Here is a 25,116-nt window from a genome sequence, read left to right as displayed (position 1 = left end):
TACTAGTATCTACTGCAGGACGATGCTGAAAATCAGATGGATGGATAAGACAAGGCATGAGAATGCTCTCTGCACAATCAGCAAGAAGAGAAACCTGTGGAAAACACTGAGAAGAAGGAGTTACAAGAGGATGATGGGACATGGGTTTAGACATCAGGGAATGATTTTCATGTCACTGGAGGGAGCTGTAAAGGGTAAAAACTGTAGGGGAAGACAGAGACTGGAATACATCCAGCAAATAACTGAGGATGTATGTTGCAAGTGCTACTCTGATATGAAGAGGTTGGCACCAGAAATTTGTGTCTGGCTACATCAAGCCAATCAGCAGACTAATGACACCTCCCACAAAAAGATAACATAACACAGAAGAGGAAACCATGGAATCCAGATGGCACAGTTGAACAATGCACGTTATTGTTATTGGTGCATCATATGGGCCACAGCTGCTGTGACCTGGTCAGAGTACAGGATGTAGTGGAGAATAGGCACTGTCTAGTTGTAGTAACTTATGTGCAATATTCATTGTTCTGTTGGAACTCTATTGAAGGACCTCATACTAAATAGGCTTTCTATAAGGACACTTGTTTGGATAGTATTAGCACTGTTAACATGTTAATATCATAATGTGATGCCATTTACATTCTCTTCTGGCATCACTACAACAAGTGTTGTATACATCTATGCAATCACTGTAGTGCATCTAGTAAACTACGGATATAAGTACTGGTCATTGTACAGCCATTTGAGAGTGTCAAATAAACATCTGCAGACCTGAACATGTATTGAGCCACATTCAAATGAGACATTTCACAGACAATTATTTGTTATTCTGTCTATGTGATGACGCCATTGCAGCATCAGGCATGTGTAGTATTCTGCCCAAAGTAATATGTGCATCTATACTAAAAGATCTTAGGAGCGGGCATTCACCACCCCCACCCGAATCCACTATTCTCTACTGCTCTACAACACTTTATGTACAAGCAAATGTTGCCTTCAGCCATTTATGCATTTACAATCTGTTTCCCAACACACGTTTCCTTCTCATTTCATCCAGTAAGTCTCCCCTGACATGTAGTTCTGGATGATTTTCCCAAACTCTCTCCACTTCCTGAACCTGGTCAGCCCTTTTTCTTCATTCGTCTTCCTTCCTCTTCAACCTTTCTGCCAGAAGATGGAGCCACTGGCTCAAAAAGCTTGAAATTTTCCGTAACCTTTATGTGTGTGTGTTCTCTTTCCACTGCTTGGCAAGAAGATCTTCTCGTCTATAAAGTTGCATTATATTTTCAAGGCTCCCTTCATAGTGTTATAATTTTCATAAACTTCAGCAATAATTAGATGTAACATGTAATGTGAAATTACAGGACAAAAATGTATTTCAGCAGAAGGGAAAAATAGGCAAGTAAGAACAGTTCTTAAAATAGAATTTTTAGGAATTGCTTCCATTTTGCAGACTTTCATTGTAGGCTCTCTCTGAACAATGTTGAAATTTTTTCATGGTACCTATTAATAAAGAACCCATTTCAGTCATCCTCAATTAATGACTGAGATTTACACTTTCAACCTTCAGATGTCGAATTTTAGAATTAAAACCTTGAATATAAAAGAAACAGTTAAATAATATTAACAATTTGATTCCATCATTCATAATTTAGTTATGACTGTGGTAAATGTATTTGAAGTTGTGTATGAACTTCGTAACTGACATTTAGAAATACTGTTGTGTATTTCCAGTTTTCTGTAACAATATAAAAACCACAAATGAGATAATCTACATATATTTCAAATACCTGCAGGAAACTTTGACACTCAGGAGTCACAAAGCCTGGCCAACACACAGCTTCATATCGAATAAGACGAATCAAGTGTAATATGGATGTTGTACAAAAGGGTGGGGCACCAGCGACCAGCTCGTACACAATGCATCCCAATGACCTTGAAAAAATAAAAAATAAAAACAATGGAAAAATCAAGCATTTTTTCAGAGTACTGAGATGTATATCCATCAGTCACAATACAAAAATTATTATATTTTATTGAAGTAAAGCACCCAACACAATTTACAATATGCCCTTGATTAAAAGTTTCCAAAGCCTGAAGTGTGTGTAGAACACTGACGAAAAAGTGGGTGAAATTTTGTGTTTTATGTTGGTTAAATGTGTATATAGAAATAATAAGCTGAGATTTATTTAAATATCTGCTTACTCCTGAATTAGATAAGATTAGATTAATACTAGTTCCATGGATCATGAATACGATATTTCGTAATGATGTGGAATAAGTCAAATTTTCCAATAAATGACATAATTAAGTTAATTTAACAACATAATTAAGTTAATATAACAACTTTTTTAATTTTTGTTTTTTATTTATTTTTTTATAATATTTTTTTGTTTTTTTTTCTTTTTTTCTTAATTTATATCTAAAAATTCCTCTATTGAGTAGAAGGAGTTGTCATCCAGAAATTCTTTTAATTTCTTCTTAAATACTTGTTGGTTATCTGTCAGACTTTTGATACTATTTGGTAAGTGACCAAAGATTTTAGTGGCAGTATAATTCACCCCTTTCTGTGCCAAAGTTAGATTTAATCTCGAATAGTGAAGATCATCCTTTCTCCTAGTATTGTAGTTATGCACACTGCTATTACTTTTGAATTGGGTTTGGTTGTCAATAACAAATTTCATAAGAGAGTATATATACTGAGAAGCTACTGTGAATATCCCTAGATTCTTAAATAAATGTCTGCAGGATGATCTTGGGTGAACTCCAGCTATTATTCTGATTACACGTTTTTGTGCAATAAATACTTTATTCCTCAGTGATGAATTACCCCAAAATATGATGCCATATGCAAGCAATGAGTGAAAATAGTCGTAGTAAGCTAATTTACTACGATGTTTATCACCAAAATTTGCAGTGACCCTTATTGCATAAGTAGCTGAACTCAAACGTTTCAGCAGATCATCAATGTGTTTCTTCCAATTTAATCTCTCATCAATGGACACACCTAAAATTTTTGAATATTCTACCTTAGCTATATGCTTCTGATTAAGGTCTATATTTATTAATGGTGTCATAGCCTCGTGATGACTGAGTGTTGTGTGATGTCCTTAGGTTAGTTAGTTAGGTTTAAGTAGTTCTAAGTTCTAGGGGACTGCTGACCATTGATGCTAAGTCCCATAGTGCTCAGAACCATTTGAACCAATGGTGTCATACCATTTACTGTACGGATCTGTATGTACTGTGTCTTATCAAAATTCAGTGAGAGTCCGTTTACAAGGAACCACTTAGTAATTTTCTGAAAGACATTATTGACAATTTTATCAGTTAATTCTTGTTTGTCAGGTGTGATTACTATACTTGTATCATCAGCAAAGAGAACTAACTTTGCCTCTTCATGAATATAGAATGGCAAGTCATTAATATATATTAAGAACAACAAAGGACCCAAGACTGACCCTTGTGGAACCCCATTCTTGATAGTTCCCCAGTTTGAGGAATGTGCTGATCTTTGCATATTATGAGAACTGCTTATTTCAACTTTCTGCACTCTTCCAGTTAGGTACGAATTAAACCATTTGTGCACTGTCCCACTCATGCCACAATACTTGAGCTTGTCTAGCAGAATTTCATGATTTACACAATCAAAAGCCTTTGAGAGATCACAAAAAATCCCAATGGGTGGTGTTCGGTTATTCAGATCATTCAAAATTTCATTGGTGAAAGCATATATGGCATTTTCTGTTGAAAAACCTTTCTGGAAACCAAACTGACATTTTGTTAGTACTTCATTTTTACAGATACGTGAAGCTACTCTTGAATACATTACTTTCTCAAAAATTTTGGATAAAGCTGTTAGAAGGGAGATTGGACGGTAATTGTTGACATCAGATCTATCCCCTTTTTTATGCAAAGGTATAATAATAGCATATTTCAGTCTATCAGGGAAAATGCCCTGTTCCAGAGAGCTATTACACAGGTGGCTGAGAATCTTACTTATCTGTTGAGAACAAGCTTTTAGTATTTTGCTGGAAATGCCATCAATTCCATGTGAGTTTTTGCTTTTAAGCAAGTTTATTGTTTTCCTAATTTCAGAGGGAGAAGTGGGTGAGATTTCAATTGTATCAAATTGCATAGGTATGGCTTCTTCCATTAACTGCCTAGCACCTTCTAATGAACACCTGGACCCTACTATATTCACAATATTTAGAAAATGATTATTAAAAATATTTTCAACTTCTGACTTTTTGTTCGTAAAGTTTTGATTCAATTTGATGGTAATACTGTCTTCCTATGCTCTTGGTTGACCTGTTTCTCTTTTAATATTCCAAATTGTTTTAATTTTATTATCAGAGTTGCTGATTTCAGACATGATACACATACTTCTGGATTTTTTAATAACTTTTCTTAATATAGCACAGTAGTTTTTATAATGTTTGATAGTTTCTGGGTCACTACTCTTTCTTGCTGTCAGATACATTTCCCTTTTCCAGTTACAAGATATTTTTATGCCCTTAGTAAGCCATGGTTTGTTACATGGTTTCTTACGAGTATATTTAACTATTTTCTTGGGGAAGCAGTTTTCAAATGCATTTACAAAAGTGTCACAAAATAAATTATATTTTAAATTGGTATCAGGTTCACGGTACACCTCATCCCAGTCTAACTGCTGTAGGCTTTCCCTGAAATTTGCAATTGTTAAATCGTTGACTGAATGTACTACTTTGGAGGATTGTTTAGTACTGCTGAATGGAGCTATGTCATATATTATAACTAGCTGTGCACCATGATCAGAAAGACCATTGTCAACAGGCTGAGCATTTATCTGGTTAAACTTACCTTGGTCTATAAAGAAGTTATCTATCAGTGAGCTGCTATCCTTTACCACCCGAGTAGGAAAATCAATAACGGGTGTCAAATTGAAAGAACCGAGTAATAGTTCAAGGTCATTTTTCCTATTACCCTCTTTCAGAGAATCTACATTGAAATCCCCACAAATAATAATTTGCTTCCCCCTGTCTGACAGATAGCACAACAAGGAGTCCAAATTTTTCAGAAATAGATGAAAATTTTCCGATGGGGACCTATATACAGTTACAATTATAAATGTGCCTTTATTTAATTTAAGCTCACAGGCACATGCTTCTATATGTTTCTCTACACAAAACTTTTTTGTTTCTATACTTTTTGCACAATGATAACTTTTGACATATATGGCAACTCCTCCTTTCTGCATATTTTCTCTAATTACATGTGCAGAGAGCTTATATCCACTTACATTTACCTTATCCATATCAGTAACAATGTGATGCTCAGACAGGCATAGTATATCTATTTCATCCTCAGCCTCTAAATCTTCTAAACAAACCAGAAGCTCATCTATTTTATTCTTTAAACTCCCAATATTTTGATGAAGTATACTTACATTATTTTTAATTACACTTTTATGAGAACCTTTCCTTATTCTAACATTTGCAGTACTCTCCTGAGTTTCTCATTGTGCTTAGGCCTAGTTCCTATACCAGTGGTCACATGGTGTTCAGAGAGGGAGATTATGTCAACTGGGTTGGGTGACTTTAATTCATCAATGCAATTACCTAGGACTGAGATACAACTTGGTGGAGATAAAATTTCTGGTGATTGGTGAAAATTTATAATTGACAACTGTGATTGGTGATCCAATGTGCTAGAATTGTGCTGTTTAATTTCTTTCCTAAACTGAAGATTTGTTTCAATCCTGACCTCTCGTAGAACTTGACATCTTTCTGTCTTACCTATTCTAAAAAAGGTGCTTCTCCAACACCTGTAACCACCGGTATTTTACCATTCATGGCAGTGCCTCCCCCCCTTAAATTTCCTGCTATTACCCCAGCCAGTTTATCCTTCCCTTTCCTGTTGAGATGTAGGCTGTGCCTGGTATAGTCCCACCTACTGAGCGAATCCACAGGAACCACATCAATACGAGGCCCCGCACCCGACCCAAGCAGCCGTTCCAACTCCAAATTAACTCTCCCAACAGAAGAGTTCAAATGAGGCCGGTCATGGCGTCTCAGGACAGATACAAATTCAACATTGGTGTGTCTCGATGCCGACGCAATCTTTACCAGGTCACACTTTATACTGTACCCAGGATCTCTGTCAATACTGTTCCCTGGCCCTCCCACAATAACCACGGTGTCTTCCCTGGTAAATCCTTTACAGAGTGAACCTAAATCCTCTGTCACCTGATCCAGACTAGCACTTGGTTTGAAAAAATTTGTGACCTGGTATTCTGGTCCTAATTCCTCATGCAGAAGTTGGCCTACACCTCTGGCATGAGAACTGCCTAACAACAAAACTTTCTTCCTTTTCGATGACTTTCCTACATTATTTTTCAATTTCCTATTGAAAGTTTGTTGTGTCCTGTCTACACCTACCTCTGCTTGAGGCTCATCAGTTTCTAACTGAAGCAACAGGTCAAACTTATTTTTGACATTCACCACAAAATTGTCAGACTTAGTTCTAGGCCTGTTCCTTCTGTTACCTGTTGCCACTTCCCACCTCTCTTTGCCCTTCTCCGTCCTTAACCTGTCCAGATCTTCCCTAGCCTGATCTAGCTCAGCCTGAAGGGCAGCAATTTTCCCCTCCTGTTCCACTATCTTCCTATCTCTGCTGCAAATCCTACATAACCACTGATGAGCCTGATCCACTTTCCCGACACCCACGCCACTGCAGTCCCCCCAATGAAAAAAAACTACTGCATCCATCACACCAAACTCCGGAACTGACAATTCTACGGCAAGTCAGGCACTTCTCACTCATGTTTTGAAACATCAAAATTGAGTTGAAACTGCCTAAAATGTAATGACAAATGAGCAATATAACCATGTTACACGCGTGATACACCAGCTGGTGTACACAGCCAGTGTATAATAACAAATGTGTAAATTTTCACAACCAGACAGAATGACCAGTATGAGTCCAAACTTCGATGACACACTGAACAGTGTACAAGCAATAAGTAACTAAGATTGTTCAAGGATTACTCACACATGGACACAGCAGGATCACCTCTCATGTGTCTAGGGATGTCAGTGTTAAGCAACGCTTAGTCAGGTGCTAGTATACCTTGTTGACAAGTGGCATAACAGAATATGATCTCCTATCATGTCATTTCAGCTCAGAAAAGGCATGCTGTTGCTATAGCTGTTGTATGGGTGGACCAGTGGCCAGAAGTGAATTTACTGACCAATAGCATAGAGTGACAGTCATACTGTCTGCATGAGAATAGCAGAGAGTACAGGTACAGTCATCACAGTATTGAGTTACCATTGGAGCACTTACACAGGTCTAAACTTCACTGCATACGTGTCATATGCTTCATGTTAGACTGGTAGCATGCATATCAGTGGCTTCCATTATCCAGGAACAACAAATACTTCAGTCTATAGTGGGCATATTAACACCATCATTGGCATACAGTGTGGTAAAATGTAGAATGTTTGGACATGACCCATTTCAAGATGTCCTACAATTACTGCCAACTTCAAAGATGCTACCATAGTGATTATAGTCTGAAAGCATCCATTGTTCATTGGTACAGCAGGCTAATCCCATGTCTGATTTTCTGGGGTGTCACTGGGTACAACATGTGATCTGAAATATTATGATTTATGTCAGTTTGAAAAATACATGCCACTTTTGGAAAGCCTTGGATCCTGAAGTACTGCTCCTCACCCAGCCAACTTCATACACTATGGTTCAACAGGATAATGCCTAATCACATGTTGTTAAGAGTATGCAATAATTCTTTGGGTAATGTCAGTTACCACTGCTTCCCTCCTATCTTGACACCCCTGGACCATGCAGGGATGTGGTGTGTCAGCAATCTGTCCATCACACTCTTCTAGTAACAATAGTTAGTGTTTTGTAGATTTGAAAACAAAATGTGTTGAGGGTGATCCACCATGAACATATCCAAGCTCTTTATTATTCCACGCCACAATACAATACTATGTACCAGAAGGTTATAAACATGGAAACAGTTTTTGCAGATCTCAGTACCGTAATGGTGGTACTGTTATCTATTTTTCAAATGAAATAGAGTGTAGAGCACTAGATCTTAGTTGGGCATGTGTAGAGAAACACTTTGAAATTACCGGGATCATATGTGACATAATGAAACTTATCATAGTATCTATCTACCATACCCCTGATTCAGATGATAAAACTTTTTTAGATAATTTAGACAGTGTACTCTGCTACATAATGAAATGGAAACAGTATGTAACTGTAATTGGGGGAGACTTTAATTCAAGCTTTGATGTAACATGTAACAAACCCAATGTAAATAAGTTACTGAATATGCTAAGGCAGCACAACTTCCGTCATGTAAATTCAGAACCAACAAGACTACAAGCGTGCTTGGATAATGCTTTTGTCAACTGTGCTCGTGATATGTACTCCACCAAGGTAAAGGAATTTGTTTTCTCAGACCACACCATGTTAGCAGTAGAGTTAAGACATTTTGTAAAAGGGGATGAGAGCAAGGCTGCACAAAAGTTAATCTAATACCTTAATATTAACAAAACACAATCTCATAAAACTAACACACCAGCTGAGCATAACAAACTGGGACAAATTATTTCAAAACTGTGATTCCAGTGCCCAAACAGTTTATGAAACATTCCACAATTAATTAACAGGTACTTTAAAAGCCCATCTCGTTCAAAAGAAATATCATAAAACAAGAAAGGACAAATTTTGGTACACCAAAGAACTGGAGAATCTAAAAATAAGCTACTACTGTTGAAGAGCCTTGCCAAAGTAAAAAATTCTAATGAAATTAAGGATCTCGAAAAAATCACTAAGAAACTGTATAAGAAAGAGTTACAATTGGCGAAACAAAGATACAACACAAATCTCATAAAAAATAGTAAAAACCAATGCAAAACAGCCTGGTCAGTAATTAATACTGTTAAAAGTGAAGTCAGAAACTTTGACAAGACAGTCCCAATACCAGCAGATACATTCAATGAATATTTTGTAAGCTGTGCTGTTGACATCAAAAAGTTGATCAGTAAACCCAATGTAACACGTATAGATTATCTTAAGAGAGCAAACCTAAATAATAATAGGGCCAGGTCATCATTGAAACACTTTAAAGAGGTATGCCAGCATGAAGTTCTTAAAATAGTCAAAGAAATGAAAAATTCATACAGTACAGATATTTTTAATAAGTCAAACAATCTATTGAAAGAAATCATACATTACATTGCAGCACCATTAACATATTCTATAAACCTGTGTCTCATAGAAGGGTTTTTTCCTGATCCTCTCAAACTATCCAAGGTAACTCCAGTCTTTAAGAAGGGTGTCAAACCAGATCCTGCAAACTACAGACCAATCTCACTAATTCCAGTACTACGAAAACTCTTTGAAGGCATAATATATCAGCAGATGTATGAGTACCTAGAACTAAATGGTATGTTAAGTGCATCACAGTTTGGTTACAGAAAAGGAAGGTCAGCTATACATGCCATTGAGCTCTTGGTCAGAGACATTCTAGCAACATTTGAGGACCATGCGCACACACAGGTAACCTTATGTGATCTGAGAAAAGCTTTTGACTGTGTTGACCACTCACTTTTGCTCTCTAAACTTGAGTACTATGGAATATGTGATAAAAGTTTAAAACTCATCAAATCATACCTCAATAAAAGGAAACAGGTGGCGAGTTCAGGAAGTCATTTGTCAAACATACTCGAGGTTCAACACGGAGTGCCACAGGGATCTAAATTGGGACCACTTCTTTTCCTTGTACACATAAATGACTTACCAGGAAATATAGATGTAAAGACATATATGTACTCAGATTATACAAATTTTCTATCTGTAAACCATGTACTTGATAACCTTGTAAGTGATATGAAATTGGCAAAAGAAAATGCAACATCATGGTTTAATGCCAATGGTCTGCTATTAAATGAGGAAAAGACCCAGAATATGTGATTCAGTCTATCAAGGACTACAAAAATAGAAAAACAAAAGGCAAAGTTTTTAGATATCATACTTGACAACAGTCTAACATGGAACTCTCATGTTAATCACATAGTGGTTAGGTTGTCAAGAGTTATATATTTGTTGAAGAGACTGATTTGTTGCGTGACATTTGATTACGTAAGGACAGCGTACTTTGCCTTTTTTCAATCTGTTTTAAGGTATGGGTTAATACTCTGGGGAAACAGCAGAAAAATACATGAAATTATGGTGATCCAGAAGTAAGCAATCAGAGTAATGGCTAAGGTAGATAATAGAACACATTGTAAACCATTGTTCATTAAATACAGAATTTTAACAGTTATTGATTTATATATTCTTGACAGTGTTAACTACATACTTGCTGAACTACCTAATTTAAGTGTAACAAATCAAAGGCATGATTACTATACAAGAACCTGTACTTCTCTGCTGTTGCTACAAAATAGATTAGCTAAAGCTAACAATAGTCATAAGTATATGGCAATTAAAATATATAACAAATTGTCTAAAAATGCATCAATCAAGCCTGACAAATTATTTACAGAAAATGTTCATAACTTCTTGTTAACTAATCCATTCTATTCATCAGAAGAATTTTTAGAAATGCCCAATATAAACTTAAATATGTAAAAATTTATTTTGTAAAATTAATAGGTTAAGTGAACTGATGAAGTCTATTGCACGTAATAATGCTGAATGACCAATAAAGAATCTGAATCTGTTTAAAGACTGCAATTACAGCAAGCTGGGTCTTCACTTTGTACTCAACTCTAAGTCACAGGTTGTTAATAGTTTGTTCTCCCAATCATTATTAGTCATAACATTTTTGGTATTCACTAACATTAGCGTACTTTAGAAAACAATTTCCATGAATATTTTGTGGAAAGTAATTTATCATATTTGCACTGTAGTCTTCTCGTGCACTCTGTACCACATTTATCTGATTATTAACTAATGTTTCTCACAGTTAAGTTACTAAAAAGTTGTCAGTGAATTCTAGCAATATAATAATTAGTTTCTTCAGTATGATCACCGTCATTATTTACAACCTACCTGTATATAACGTGAGTTAACACCATTTTTATTTTACACATTGATTAAAACAAAATCAAACATTGGGAACTTCAGGTTGAGATATAAAAACGTAGGAAAGTGTATATTGCTACTCACCCTAAACAAGAAGCACTAAGTTGCAGACAGGCAAAATTAAAAGACACTTACACATAAGCATTTGGCCACAATATTTGATAGAAAAAGAAAGAGAAACACACGTCATTCATTCATACAAGTAAGCACGCCTTATGCACACATGGCCACAAATTCTGGCAGCTCAGAACAGAATGCATCTGTCACATGGAATGGAAGCAGCAATCTGGAGAGGTGAGGAAAGGGAAGATTATGGGGTATCAGTGATGGGTAGGGGGGGAGAGAGGAGCGCTGTCTGGTGGAGTGTTCAGAGTGCAGCAATGGGGAGGGTGGGAGGCAGAGAGGCGGAGAAAATAGAGCAAGAAAGGAGAGGAGAGTGTGTGTTGGCAGATGGTGGCAACAAAGAGGGTGGGTGATGAGAATGGGGAAGACATGATACTGCAGGGGTGGTGGAAACTGCTGGGTGGAGGGTGTGGGGACAGTATGTTACTGTCGGTTGAGGTGATGATAATTATGAGAGCAGAGAATGTGTTGTAAGGATTACTCCCATCAGTTCAGAGAAGCTGGTGGTGGAGGGGAGGATCCAGATGGCTCAGGAAGAGAAGCAGCCATTTAAATCAAGTATGTTATGTTCAGCGTTTTGTGCCACAAGGTGGTCCACTTTGCTCTTGGCCACAGTTTGGTGGTAGCCATTCATACTGGTGGAAAGCTGGTTGGTCGTCATACCAATACAAAAAACTGTGCAATGATTGCACCAGAGGTGCTGTGTGACATGGCTGCTTTCAAAGATGGTCTGTCTCTGATGGGGTAAGATAAGCCTGTGACAGGACTGGAATAGGAAGTTGCTGTGTGGATGGACTGGGCAGGTCTTGCACCTGGGTCTTCCACAGGGATATGATCCTTGTGGCAAGGGGCTGCAATTGGGAGTGGCATAGGAATAGACTACGATATTTTGAAGGTTATGTGGGTTGCAGAATGCCACTTTAGGAGAGGTAGGAAGGATCTCGGGTGGGATGTCCTTCATTTCAGGGACTGATGATACGACAAAGCCCTGGTGAAGAATGTGGTTCAGTTATTGCAGTACAGGTTGGTATTGTGTGACCCTGGGAAAGGATGTGGTCCAGTTGTTCCAGTCCAGGTTGGTAGGGTTCACTCATTTGTAGCTGGTCCTTGGGGTGGTGGGAGGAGTGCAGATGTGGGAAATGGCACAGACATCTGTTTGTGGACTAGGTCTGGGAACAATGCCTGCCCCAAAAGGCCTCGATGAGACACTCAGCATACTGGGCAATGGAGTTTTTGTCATTGCAGATAAGCCATCCCCTAGTGGCCACGTTTTATGGGAGGGATTTTTTGGTGTGAAAGGGATGGCAGTTGTCGAAATGCAGGCACTATTGGTGGTTGGTGGGTTTTAATGCAGAAGAGGTGCAGATGGAGCCATGAGAGAGAAGGAGGTCAATATCTAGGAAGGTGGTATGCTGGGTTGAGAAGGACTATGTGAAGTGGATGGGAGGGAAGGTGCTGAGATTGTGAAGGGATGAAAATATGGTGTCTTGGCCCTGAGTCCAGATCATGAAGATATCATCAATAAACCTGAACCAGACTAGGGGTTTGGCACTTTGGGAGCCTAGGAAGGTCTCTAGATGGCTCATAAATGACCGGCATAAGAGGGTGTCCATGGCTGTACCGCAGATTCATTTTTATACCTTCCCTTCAAAGGAGACGTATTTATGAGTTAGGATATAGTTAGTAAGATGTATGAGGAATGAGGTAGTGGGTCTGGGGTCTGAAGAAAGTCGGGGAAAGTAGTGTTCAACAGCAGTAAAACCGAGGGCATGAGGGATGTTGGTGTGCAGGGAGGTGGTATCAACAGTGACGAGTAGGGATCCAGGAGACAAAGGGGCCGGGATGGTAGACAGTTGATGAAGGAAGTGATTGGTATCTTTAATGTGGGAGGCTGGATTATGGGCAATTGGTTGGAGGTGATGTTCAATGAGGGATGAACTTCTTTCAGTGGGTGCACAATAACCAGCCACAATGAGGCATCCAGGATTGTTGGCTTTGTGGAGCTTGTAGAAGTTGGGTGAGTAGAGTGTCATACTGGTGAGGGCAAAAAATGGATTCAGTAGACAGGTACTGGGAAGGGCCTAAGGCTTTAAGCAGGGATTGCAGGTTGTGGTGGACTTCTGGCATGGGATCACTCTTGTATAGATTATAGGTGGAGGAAATCACATAACTGGCATAGACATTGTGTCAGGTAGTCACTGCAATTCTTAATTACAGTGGTGGAACCTTTCTATGCAGGTAGGATGGTTAGGTCAGGATTTATTTTGAGGTTGTGTATGGCTATTCTTTCTTCTGCTGAAAGGTTGATGTTCTGAAGAAGGGACGCAGGGAAGGATGATGAGGTGAAATACGAGGTAAGGAATTCCCAGAAGGTGACCAGAGTGAGGTTAGGTGGAAGTGGGAGGATCACAACTGGATAGTGGTATGAACAAGGAGAGATAGAGAATGTTGAAATTTGGTTGGAGGGATTGGTGGCAAAGAAGTGTTTTCATTGCAGGGATAGGGAGAAGGAGGGCAGGTATTTGACAAGCCCAGCATGGTTAAATTTGGGTGTACTAGAATAGCATCACTGTTGTTAAATTTAAATCCATGGCTTGAGGAAAATAGAATGATTTGCTGCTTTTAATCAGCTTGGTCAACGCTATTCCAGCAAGGATAAGCATGTGTGACAGGACTGGAGGAGGAAGTGCTGGGTGGGTCGATAGGACAGGTCTTTCACTCGAGCCTTCCACAGCGTTACGATTGCTGTGGCAAGGGGTTGGGAGTGAGAGTGGCATGGAAATGGACTAGGTTGTTTTGGAGATCGAGTTGGTGACAGAACACCACTTAAGCAGGGGATGGGGGGGTGAGGGGGGATCTTAAGTAGGATGTCCCTCATTTCACGGAATGATGATAGATAATCAGTTCTCTGGTACAGGTTATTGTTCAGTTGTTCCAGTCTAGGGTGATTCTGGAAGATGAGGGGGGTGCTCTTTTGTGGATGATTCTTGGGGGTGGTGGGTGGATTAGGGAAGTGTGAAGATATGGCACAGGAAATATGTTTGTGGTCTAGGTCTCGCATGTAGGACCTGTCTGTGAAAGCCTTCTTGAGATGTTTAGCATGCTAGGCAAGAGAGTTCTTGTCACTGTAGATATGCTGTCCACAGATGGCCAGGCCAGGCCGTATGGGAGGGGCTGCTTGGTGCGGAGGGAATGACAGCTACCAAAATTCATGTACTATTGGTGGTTAGTGGGTTTAATATGAACAGAGCTGTGGATGGAGCTATCAGTCAGGTGTAGTTGAATGGCCAGGAAGGTGGCACATTGAGTTCAGGAGGACCAGGTAGAGTGGATGGAAGAGAAGGTGTTGAGGTTGTGAAGGAATGAGGACATGGTGTCTTGGCCCAAAGTACAGATCATGATGATATCAACGATGAACCTGAACCTGAACCTGAACCAGACAAGGGGTTTGGGGTTTTGGGAGACTAAGGAGGTTTCTTCTAGATGACTGGGGCCTAAAATAAATACAGACCTAAGTGCATGGCTGTGTGACGTCAGCAATGTAGTGTTTGTAAATACTTATCAAAGCCTACAGACATATGTATGTCTGCGCCAAAGCCCTTTGATCAAATCTTTGATAGTGTAGTAGGGACATTCTTAGTAAAAATTTTTGATAAAGGTTGGAGTGATGCCATTGGTTACATGTCACTTCACTTGCTTTATTGCATATAAGCTATAATATGCCAAAGTATATTTGGTGTGTGGCTACCACCACAGTGATTGTTGGAAAGTATGAAAATATGAAATTCTTCAAACAACAGAGCACGCTGACTATGAAAACTGTAATAAGCAGTTGCACTCTACAAATAAATAGCTGCAACAATCAGCTGCATTTAAATTTTCTGTACTGTGGATGACGTTAAGCTTACATATAAAAAGAAAGGCTGTGGAACGGATGGATGTGTGGGTCAAGTGTGTCCATAGTACACATAAGTGCACTAAATGTGTTTATAAGTACTCCAAATACCCTAACATAACCTTCATAAATGCCTCATTGGGTGATTTATATATTAGTTCACGTTTCTGGAATAACAAGTAAAACGGTACACTGTGGGATTTGAGTAATGTAGTGAAAGCTGGAATAACTTTCGACTGTTGCTAAAAATCTTAAATTAGCCGTGAGACCATCTTTAGTGGAAATAGCACTCATGATTTAAAGAATGTAACACTGCACCAGTTGCGTATTTTTTCATGATATGCACAATGCTTTGTGAGAATTTATCATCATGATCAAGTACAAATGTTTACATAGGTATGTTTTGGAAACTTGCCCATAAGAAATCCGTCTGATTGCAGTTGACTATAATAACATAACTGCAGGGTGAGAGAGGCAGGACAACACACATTCAAACACCACATAAAATACTTAAGTGAATATTTCTTTTTGATAATGAGAATAAATTCTCAAAAAGCATAATGTTAAACATAAAAAAATATGTGACTAGTGCAGTGTTTTATTATTTAAATCGTGAATGAGAATGACATAGTTGCAGTCTTTCCAAAAACATCGATTATGATGAATGAAATTAAGAAACGGCGTTTCTTAAGTGAGTATTGTGTATGCAAATATGAGGGACTATGTTCATGAGAGAAAATTGAAACGTTTGTTCTTTATGTTCTCATGCTGTAGCTCACAAAGCCAATTCTGGTAAACGTTTCGAGCTTCTCCATTTGCTATTCGTGGTTTCACCCACAATTGTTTCCATTCCTCTCTTTTCCAGCAATATGCTCACCACCACCATAAGCTGTTGTTAACTGTTTGGTATCTGTTTCCAAACAGCTATGAGGAAAAATCTTATGATCATGTAATAGCTCCAGTGAAATAGTTTGGTCAAAGAAGTTTCACGAAATCTTTGACAGAGCATGTGTTTGTGTTGGCTGGCTGTTAACATTACGTTGCTGACCTCACACAGATATGTGCTTAGGCCTGTATTTATTGTAGACCACATGAATGACTCATAAAAAGGTTGGCACAGGAGCATGCCATATGTGAAGCCACGGCTGTGCTGTGGATTTGTTTATAATCCTTCCCCCCAAAGGATGTGGTGGTGTGTGTGTCAGGATATAGTTGGCAAATCCAGGATGGAATGTAACAATATTATGGAGAGGAAAGTTGCTACTCACCATATAGCAGAGATGCTGAGTCGCAGATAGGTACAATGAATAGACTGTCACAATATATGCTTTCACACACACACATACACACACACACACACACACACACACACACACACACACACACACACACACACACACACACATGCAAATGCAACTCACACACACCTGACTGCAGCCTCTGGCAGCTGAAGCATCATACTGATATAGTTGGTAAGCTGTGTAAGGAATGTGGTAGCATATTTCGAGTCTGAGGACATTGAGAGAGGTAGTATTTGAGAGTGAAGATGATGATGTTTGGTTTGGGGATGCTCAACAGTGTGGTCATCTGTGCCTGTACAAAGTCCCAATTCTCACACAGTCCAATTTTTACACAGTCCAAATTAGCCACGGTCATGAATGATGATGACAACACAAACACCCAGTCCCCAGGCAGAGAAAAATCCCCAACCTGGCCGGGGTATCTGATAGTGGCAAGGTGATGAGCATGAGAGATGTTGGTGTATAGGGAGGTGGCATCAACAGTGATGAGTACAGATCCAGGAGGTAAAGAGGTGGGGGTGATACAGAGTCAGTGGAGGATGTAAGAAGCTAGGTTTCGGGCAATTGGTCAGAGGTGTTGGTCAACAAAGATACCAATCATTTCATTACTGACTCTCAATCATCCCATCTCCTTGATTCCTACTCGTCACTGCTGATGTCACCGTAATACACACCACACACCAACAAGCCCATCTTACCGCTGCTGAACACTACTTCTCTCAACATTCTTCAGACTTCACACCCATTACCTCATTCTTCATACACCTTACCAACTACAACCTGACACACAACTACTTCTCCTTAGAGGGGAAGGTATACAACAACTCAAAACACAATTATGGGCACCCGCAGGGCACCTTCCAGTGCCAACCTTGTATGGACCACCCAGAGGAAACCTTCCTAACCTTTCAAAACCCCAAACCCACTGTCTGCTTGAGATTCATTAATGGTATCTGCATGATTTGGACTCAGAGCCAAGTTGGCCTATGCTCTTTCCTTCACAACCTCAACACCTTCTCTTCCATCCACTCTACCTGGTCCTCCTCAATTCAATGTGCCACCTTCCTGGTCATTCAACTCCACCTAACTGATAGCTCCATCCACAGCTCTGTTCATATTAAACCTGCTAACCACCAACAGTATATGAATTTTGGCAGCTGTCATCCTGCCCATACCAAGAAATACCCCCATATAGCGTGGCCACCCACGGACAGCGTATCTGTTGTGACAATAGTGACAAGAACTCACTTGCTCAATATGCTGAAGGACTCACAAGGGCCTTCACAGGCAGGCAATACTCTCCAAACATAGTCTGCAAACGAATATACCCTGCCATATCTTCACATAAGCCTAATCATCCCATGACACCAAAGAATCAGCCACAATGGCATACCTCCCTTGGCACCCAACACCATCCTGGACTGGGACATCTAGATACATCCTTTGCTAAGGCTTTGATTATTATATCATGATACCATGAAATGAGATACATCCCCCCTTCTAAAGTGGTGTTGTCACCTACCCAACCTATGCAACATCCTAGTCTTCTACCATACCATTCTCACTTCCAACCTCTTCCCACAGTGATCCTATCCCTGTGGAAGACACAGGTGCACAAGCTGCCCAATCCACTCACCCAGCACTTCCTTTCCAATCCTCTTGGAGGCTTATTTTAACCCATTAGAGGCAGGGCCATTTCATGCACCAACTCTGCTGCAACTGATGCACATGGTGTTTTTTTTTTCTTTTTCTTTTTTTTTGGGAGGGGGGGGGGGGGGGGGGGTTTATGACAAACAACCAGCTGTCCATCAGAATCAGTGGCCACCACCAAACTGTGGCCAAGAACAAAGTTGACCCCTGGTGGCACAACATGCTCAATTTCAGCGAGTGCTTCACAATCTGGACCCTCTGGATCCTTCCCTCCACCATCAGGTTTTTTGAACTCTACAAATGGGAGTTATCGTTGCACCACATCCTTTGCTCCTATACCCCTTCTGGCCTCAATCTCCATTGTGACACTGTCCCCACACCCTCAACATAAAAGTTTCACCTTTTTCTGTCCGATCACTCCCTCCCAATTTGCATCTCCATTTCACCTTCATTGTGCACCGCTGCCAACTGGATCCAACAACCATGCATCACGTGCTTAGCCTGTGCACCTGCCAGCTCTCCCTCTCACATTTCTAGCCAGCAAACTAGCTGTCTACCTCTGAGCCTCTAGCTACCCAGCCCCAACACCTCTTTCTGTCTCCTGCCTCTCTCTGGCTCTACCCAGCTCACCCCATCCCACTGCAACCAAATCTACCTGCCAAGCTGCAATCCTTGCACTGTGCATTCAGTTGGCAGTGTGTGTGTGTGTGTGTGTGTGTGTGTGTGTGTGTGTGTGTGTGTGTGGGCGCGCGCGCGCTCCAGCCCGAGAAAAGATTCATTCCAACTAGCAAGTTTCCTTTCTTTTTTGTGAGAGCCTGCTGACAACTCAACACTTCTGCTTTTCAGTGAAAGGTCATCTCGACTTCTAAAATATAGGAATACATAACACATACTCATGAGAATAAATATTAATTTTCCTTCTACAGAGCTTAAGTAAAGAGATTCTCAAAGGAGTCGAATCTTCATGAGTTGTCACTGGTGGTTGAATGGTTATGGATGAGAATGGGCACCAATACTGTTGACTTGTAGAGTCCACATCACATTGTATCAACTGCTACTAGAGTAAAAGGAGGAACTACTTGCTACTGGGTAGGTGTGTCTAATTCAATGGTTCATTTCAGCTGTGGATCCATTGGGAACTAAAATTTGGACATAATATTTTAGCTGCCAACCACGGGTCCACAGCAAAAATAAACTTTTTGGAATGGAAATAATCTGCCACACTGGCTGTCATCACTTGGATTACAATAGCACTTTATTTTGTATTTTTCACTACTGCACAGTTTAGACTGTGCAGCCATTATCAAGTATACAGCATAATCTGTCTAACAGACATATTAGGGTGACAGCCATAAATTACATGGGGCATACATTGACAACATGCATCTGGATGGCCAGACTTTAAGATAAATACCATGAACTACTGATTATAAATGATAGGTTAAAACTATATGCTGGAACAAGATTCAAACCAGGATCCTTACCAGTTTAGCCATCTCAGCACTACTGGCTTTAGAGTAATTTAGTATGATTAGTTCTTTGAAGTTATATATAGGGTTTTCTGAATGTAAGTCTTACAGAAAATAAATTGAGAGGCAGCTGACATATTTGGTAAACCAAAACGCATTCTATTCTAAGTTAATTTTACACATTTGCTTCTTATGTCTGGAACTGGAGGAGGGAGGTATTTCTGCAATTACAGCTGACTTGCTTATTTTAATTCTTGTAGGGATTACATGGTTAAGTCAGTCAGAAAAACAGGCTTGATACATTAATCATTAACTAATGTCAGAAGTAGCTAAGAAGGAGAGGGGGAGCTTCTGAATGGTGAAGGGATTTTAGTACTCAGCTAGTAACAAAACTGTACACACCTAAAGAATACTTCTGATTAATGCAAAGGTTTTTTGCTGTCTTTTAAGGGTTGTGTAACCAATGTCTGGCAGTAGTGTATACTGCATACGACCTTAAAAAAATGTGACTTGTCAGATGATGGCTTCGGTGCTTCCTAAGTCAAAGACTCTGAAGTGACTTCCACTGCAACCTCCCACTCAATGTGAAGGATTGGTTGGTTGGTGGGTTTAAAAGAGGGGGAAGTGGGACCAAACTACCAAGTCATCGGTCCCTTGTTCCTAATAAAACAAAGCCACAAGTGTCAGAATAAAATAGACGAGACATATAACACAAAACAGAAAGAAAGGAAAGACCACAAGAATGAAGGAAAGGCAACAAACACTAAAAGGAGTAAAAGAGGACAAGATAACAACAGAGAGATGCAAGAAATAGTTAGAAGAGAGTAAAACAAGGAAGCAGATTACAGTGGCTGGCTGACCATGAATATAAAAAGGAAAATCCAGCCACCCTGTGGAGGACACAGAAAACCTTCACCCTAAAAGCACTAGGGTGGAGGACACAGAGGCACAAAGGACAGGTGCTAAAACTCAGATCGAATGATAAAACCCACCCTCATGGATGAAATATAAAACCAGATCAGCCGATGAGGCGTCGTCAAGTAAAATCAATGATAACGAGTCCGGCAACTGAAGATGAAGTCACAGGGCAGCCAAAGAAGGACATAGCAAAAGAATATGGGCCACTGTCAACCGGGCGCCGCACCAACACTGAGGTGAGTCTTCATGGTGCAGGAGGTAGCCATGGGTTGCCCATGCATGGCCAATGCGGAGCCTGCAGAGAACCACGGAGTCCCTGCGAGACGCCCTCATCGAGGACTTCCACACATTCATGGTCCCCTTATGGCTCGCAGTTTGTTGTGCATACTGAGATTTTGCCATTTTGTCTCCCAAAGCTGAAAAACCTTGCGGCATAATAATGAATGCAGGTCAGTTGCGGGGATGCTCATCTCCAGAAATGGTTTCCTTGTAGTCTGTTTGGCCAGCCTGTCAGCAAGTTCATTTCCTTGGATTCTGACGTGAACACCACTGAATGACTGGACTGTTCCAGGGCATAGTTGGACTCCTGGATGGACACTACCAAAGGATGATGAGATTAGCACTGGTCAATAGTTTTCAGGCGGCTCACAAAGTCAGTACATAGAAGAAAAGACTCCCCAGGGCATGAACGGAGATACTGAAGTGCACGAGAAATGGCCACCAGCTCTGCAGTGAATACACTGCAGCCATTGGGTAAGGAATGCTGTTCAATATGGTCGCCGTGAACGTAGGCAAAGCCAACGCGACCATCAGCCATCGAGCCGTCAGTGTAAACCACTTCATAGCCCCGGGACATGTCAAGAATCGAGAGGAAGTGACAGCAGAGAGCCACAGGGTTAATGGAGTCCTTAGGGCCACGTAAAAAGTCCAGACGAAGCTGCGGCCGAGGCGTACACCATGGAGGCATACATGAACGGACCGCAAGTAGAGGTGGTAAATGAAAGGACTCCAGTTTGGAGAGAAGGGACCGCATGCAAACCGTAATCGTTGGTTCTGACCTGGAGGGCCACCGATGCAGGAGATGGACTGCTGCGGGCGGGAAAAGGAGACGGTAATTCGGATGTTCAGGGGAACTACAAATGTGTGCTGCGTAACTGGCGAGCAGTTGGGCACGTCTTATCTGCAATGGAGGGATGCCAGCCTCCAACAGTATGCTGGTCACTGGACTCGTCCTAAAAGCTCCTGTTGCTAGTTGAACCCTGCAGTGGTGCAAAATGTCAAGTAAATGCAATGTTGAAGGTGCTGCTGAACCATAAACCACACTCCCATAGTCAATTCAGTATTGGTGAAGGGCTCTGTAGCACCGCAGCAGCGTAGAGCAATCTGCACCCCAATTGGTGTTGCTCAGGCAACAATTCTGCTTAAGCTGACAAGGATGAGGGACCCAAGTCAATCGAGAGTCAAAATCCAGTCCTAGGAATCGATATGTCTCCACTACAGGGAGCGGATCATCACTAAGGTAAAGTGCTGGTTCCAGATGAACGGTACGATGCCGACAGAAGTGCATGACACATGACTTTGCGGCTGAAAACTGGAAGCTGTGGGCTAGAGCCCATGACTGCGCCTTGTGGATGGTTCCCTGTGGGCACCGCTCAGCAACACCAGTACTGGAGCAGCAGTACAAAATGCAGAAGTCGTCTGCATACAGAGAAGGTGAGACGGAGGGCCCGACAGCTGCTGCTAGACCATTAATGGCCACTAAAAATAGAGAGACACTAAATACAGAGCCCTGCGGGTCTCCATTCTCCTGGATATGGATGGAACTATGGGAGGTACCAACTTGGACATGGAAGAATGGAGCAACAGAAAGTTTTGGATAAAAATCGGGAGCGGGCCCCAGAGACCCCATCCATACATTGTGGCAAGGATATGATGTCACCAAGTCATGTCGTATGCTTTACGTAAGTAAAAAAAGACTGCAACCAGGTGTTGCCATCTGGAAAACGCTGTTCGGATGCCACACTCGATGAACACAAGATTATCAGTTGTAGAGCAACTCTGTCGGAAGACGCCCTGACATGGAGCCAGCAAGCCACGTGACTCCAGGACCCAACCCAATTGCCGACCTACCATACATTCCAGCAGCTTACAAAGATCGTTGGCAAGGCTGATGGGCCGATAGCTTTCCACATAAAGCGGGTTTTTACCGGGTTTGAGCACTGGAATGATGGTGCTCTCCCACCATTGCGACAGAAAGATGACATCGCACCAGATCCAGTTGAGGATGATGAGATGTCACTTGTAGTAAGATGAGAGATGTTTAATCATCTGGCTGTGGATCTGATCAGGCCCAGGAGCTGTGTCGGCACAATGTGCAAGGGCACTGAGGAGCTCCAACTCTGTAAATGGGACGTTTTAGGATTCACTGGGGCATGTCGTGAACGAGAGGACGTTCCCTTCCAGCCGCCGTTCGAGTGTGCAAAAGGCTGCGGGGTAGTTCTCCAATGCAGAGGCTCGAACAAAGTGCTCGGCAATTGTGTTTGCGTCGGTAGATAACATGCCATTTATGGTAACACTGGGGACACCTGTCGGGGCCTGGTATCCGAAAACGCTTTTTATCTTTACCCAGACTTGGGAAGGTGACATATGACACCCAATGGTCGAGACGTATCTCTCCCAACACTCCTGCTTCTGTCGTTTGATAAGTTGGTGAACGCGGGCACGGAGCTGTTTAAAGGCTAAGAGGTTCTCCAGGGAAGGGTGCCAGTTTGTCGCTGTAGAGCTCGCCAACGCTCCTTAATTGCTTCAGCGACTTCCAGCGACTACCAAGGGACTGCCTTACACCTCGGGGAACCTGAAGAGCGAGGGATAGCGTTTTCTGCCAGAGAAACAATTGTTGTAGTCACCTGCTCAACCATCACATCGATGTTACCTTGTGGGGGAGATTCAACAGTGACAGCAGAGGTGAAAGTTTCCCAGTCCGCCTTGTTTAAAGCCCATCTGGGCAGGCATCTGTGGGCCTGATGCTGGGGCAGTGACAGGATGATGGGGAAGTGGTCACTACCACACAGATCATCATGTGCTCTCCAGTGGATAGATGGGAGAAGTCCTGGACTGTAAATTGATAAATCAATGGCCAAGTAACTACCATGAGCCGCAGTGAAATGTGTAGTGGCCTCAGTGTTTAAAGAGACAGAGGTAGAACTGAGACAGCAAAGTTTCGAGATCTCTGCCTTGGCCAGTAAGCATGGTGCCACCCCACAAGGGGTTATGGGCATTAAAATCTCCCAAATTTAGGAAAGGTTTAGGGAGTTGATCAATCAGTGCAGCTAATACAGTCAGTGGTACTGTACCATCTGGAGGAAGATAGACATTGCAGACAGTTACTTTCTGTGCCATCCTTATTCTGACATCCACAGCTTCAAGAGGGGTTTGAAGGGGCACAGGTTCACTACAGACTGAGTTTAGGACATAAACGCAAACTCTACCTGACACTCGATTATAGTCGCTATGGTTCCTGTAATATCCCTTATAGCTGCGGAGGTCAGGAGTCTGCATTTCCGGGAACCAGGTTCCCTGAAGGGCAATGCACATAGCAGGTGTAAAGCTTAACAGCTGCTGTAGCTCAGCCAGGCAGTGGAAAAAACTGCTGCAATTCCACTGGAGGATGACACCATTAGACTGGGAAGGCATGGAACATTCAATGAGGCAGTTTACGCCTCAGGGTCACCTACTGCCACTGACTTATTGCCTCATCAGTCTATATCCATTGTGTCTGAGGGTCTGGGGAGATCTAGGTACACAGCAGACACCAAAATCTTCACCCCATCCTCAGACACAGAGTTTGTAGGTAGCGGTTTTGTGGGTGCCACCACAATTTCCTTTGTCTTAAAGGTTTTCTTTTTGGAGTTCTCTCACTGCTCCTTGGGCTGGGAGGACTTCACTGGCTCAGTCTCGGGGACGGAGGATGAGCATGAAGCCCTCCGACCAGCTGCTTTTGGGCTCTTCAGCCACTGGCAGGCGTCATCTTTCCCACTAGCTGAAATCTGGGAAAGGAGTGACCCAAGGGACCTCTTCCTAGTGAGAGAAGCCGAAGAAGACTTACGCTTCTATGGCTTAGAAGTGGGGACGGACGTCCCTGATGGTTGGGGGGGGGGGGGGGGGGGGAGGAGGAGGGTGTGTTGCTCCCAAAGTAGGTGGTGCAGGAGCAACAGGGAGGGAAATGCCCCCCACTATCAAGGGCACAGGTGTAGTCTTCTGACTCTGAGAGGTGACTTGGGTTGGGGAGCTGATGGTGCCAGAACTGTTGCAGAGGCAGCGTAAGACAATGTCATACGCACAGGATGCAGGCGTTCAAATTTTCTCTTAGCTTCAGTGTAGGTCAGTCGGTCTAGGGTCTTGTACTCTATGATTTTCCTTTCTTTCTGGAGGATCCCGCAGTCTGATGAGCAAGGCGAATGGTGCTCTCTGCAGTTGACAGAGATGGGAGGCGGGGAACATGGAATATTGGGATGTGATCGGCGTCCACAGTCTTGACATGTGATGCTGGAAGTACAGTGGGGAGACATATTGCTGAATGTCCAGTACTTAAAGCACCGCATGGGGGGAGGGATATAGGGCTTTACATCACAGTGGTAGACCATCACCTTGAGCT

General features: G+C 41.7%; 1 protein-coding gene across 2 annotated transcripts in view; it reads right to left on the bottom strand.

Moving 5' to 3' along the window:
- Positions 1-25,116, bottom strand: part of LOC126478698 (serine/threonine-protein kinase fused) — a 209,849-nt gene that overhangs the window by 81,061 nt on the left and 103,672 nt on the right. For both annotated transcript variants that reach the window (XM_050103723.1, XM_050103722.1), the window contains exon 5: positions 1,791-1,935. In XM_050103723.1, coding sequence (XP_049959680.1) covers positions 1,791-1,935 — 145 coding nt within the window. The remainder of the gene's footprint in view (positions 1-1,790; positions 1,936-25,116) is intronic.

Source organism: Schistocerca serialis, chromosome 1, assembly GCF_023864345.2.
Source record: "Schistocerca serialis cubense isolate TAMUIC-IGC-003099 chromosome 1, iqSchSeri2.2, whole genome shotgun sequence".
Lineage (NCBI taxonomy): Eukaryota > Metazoa > Arthropoda > Insecta > Orthoptera > Acrididae > Schistocerca > Schistocerca serialis.
This window is presented reverse-complemented; position numbering and strand designations above follow the sequence as displayed.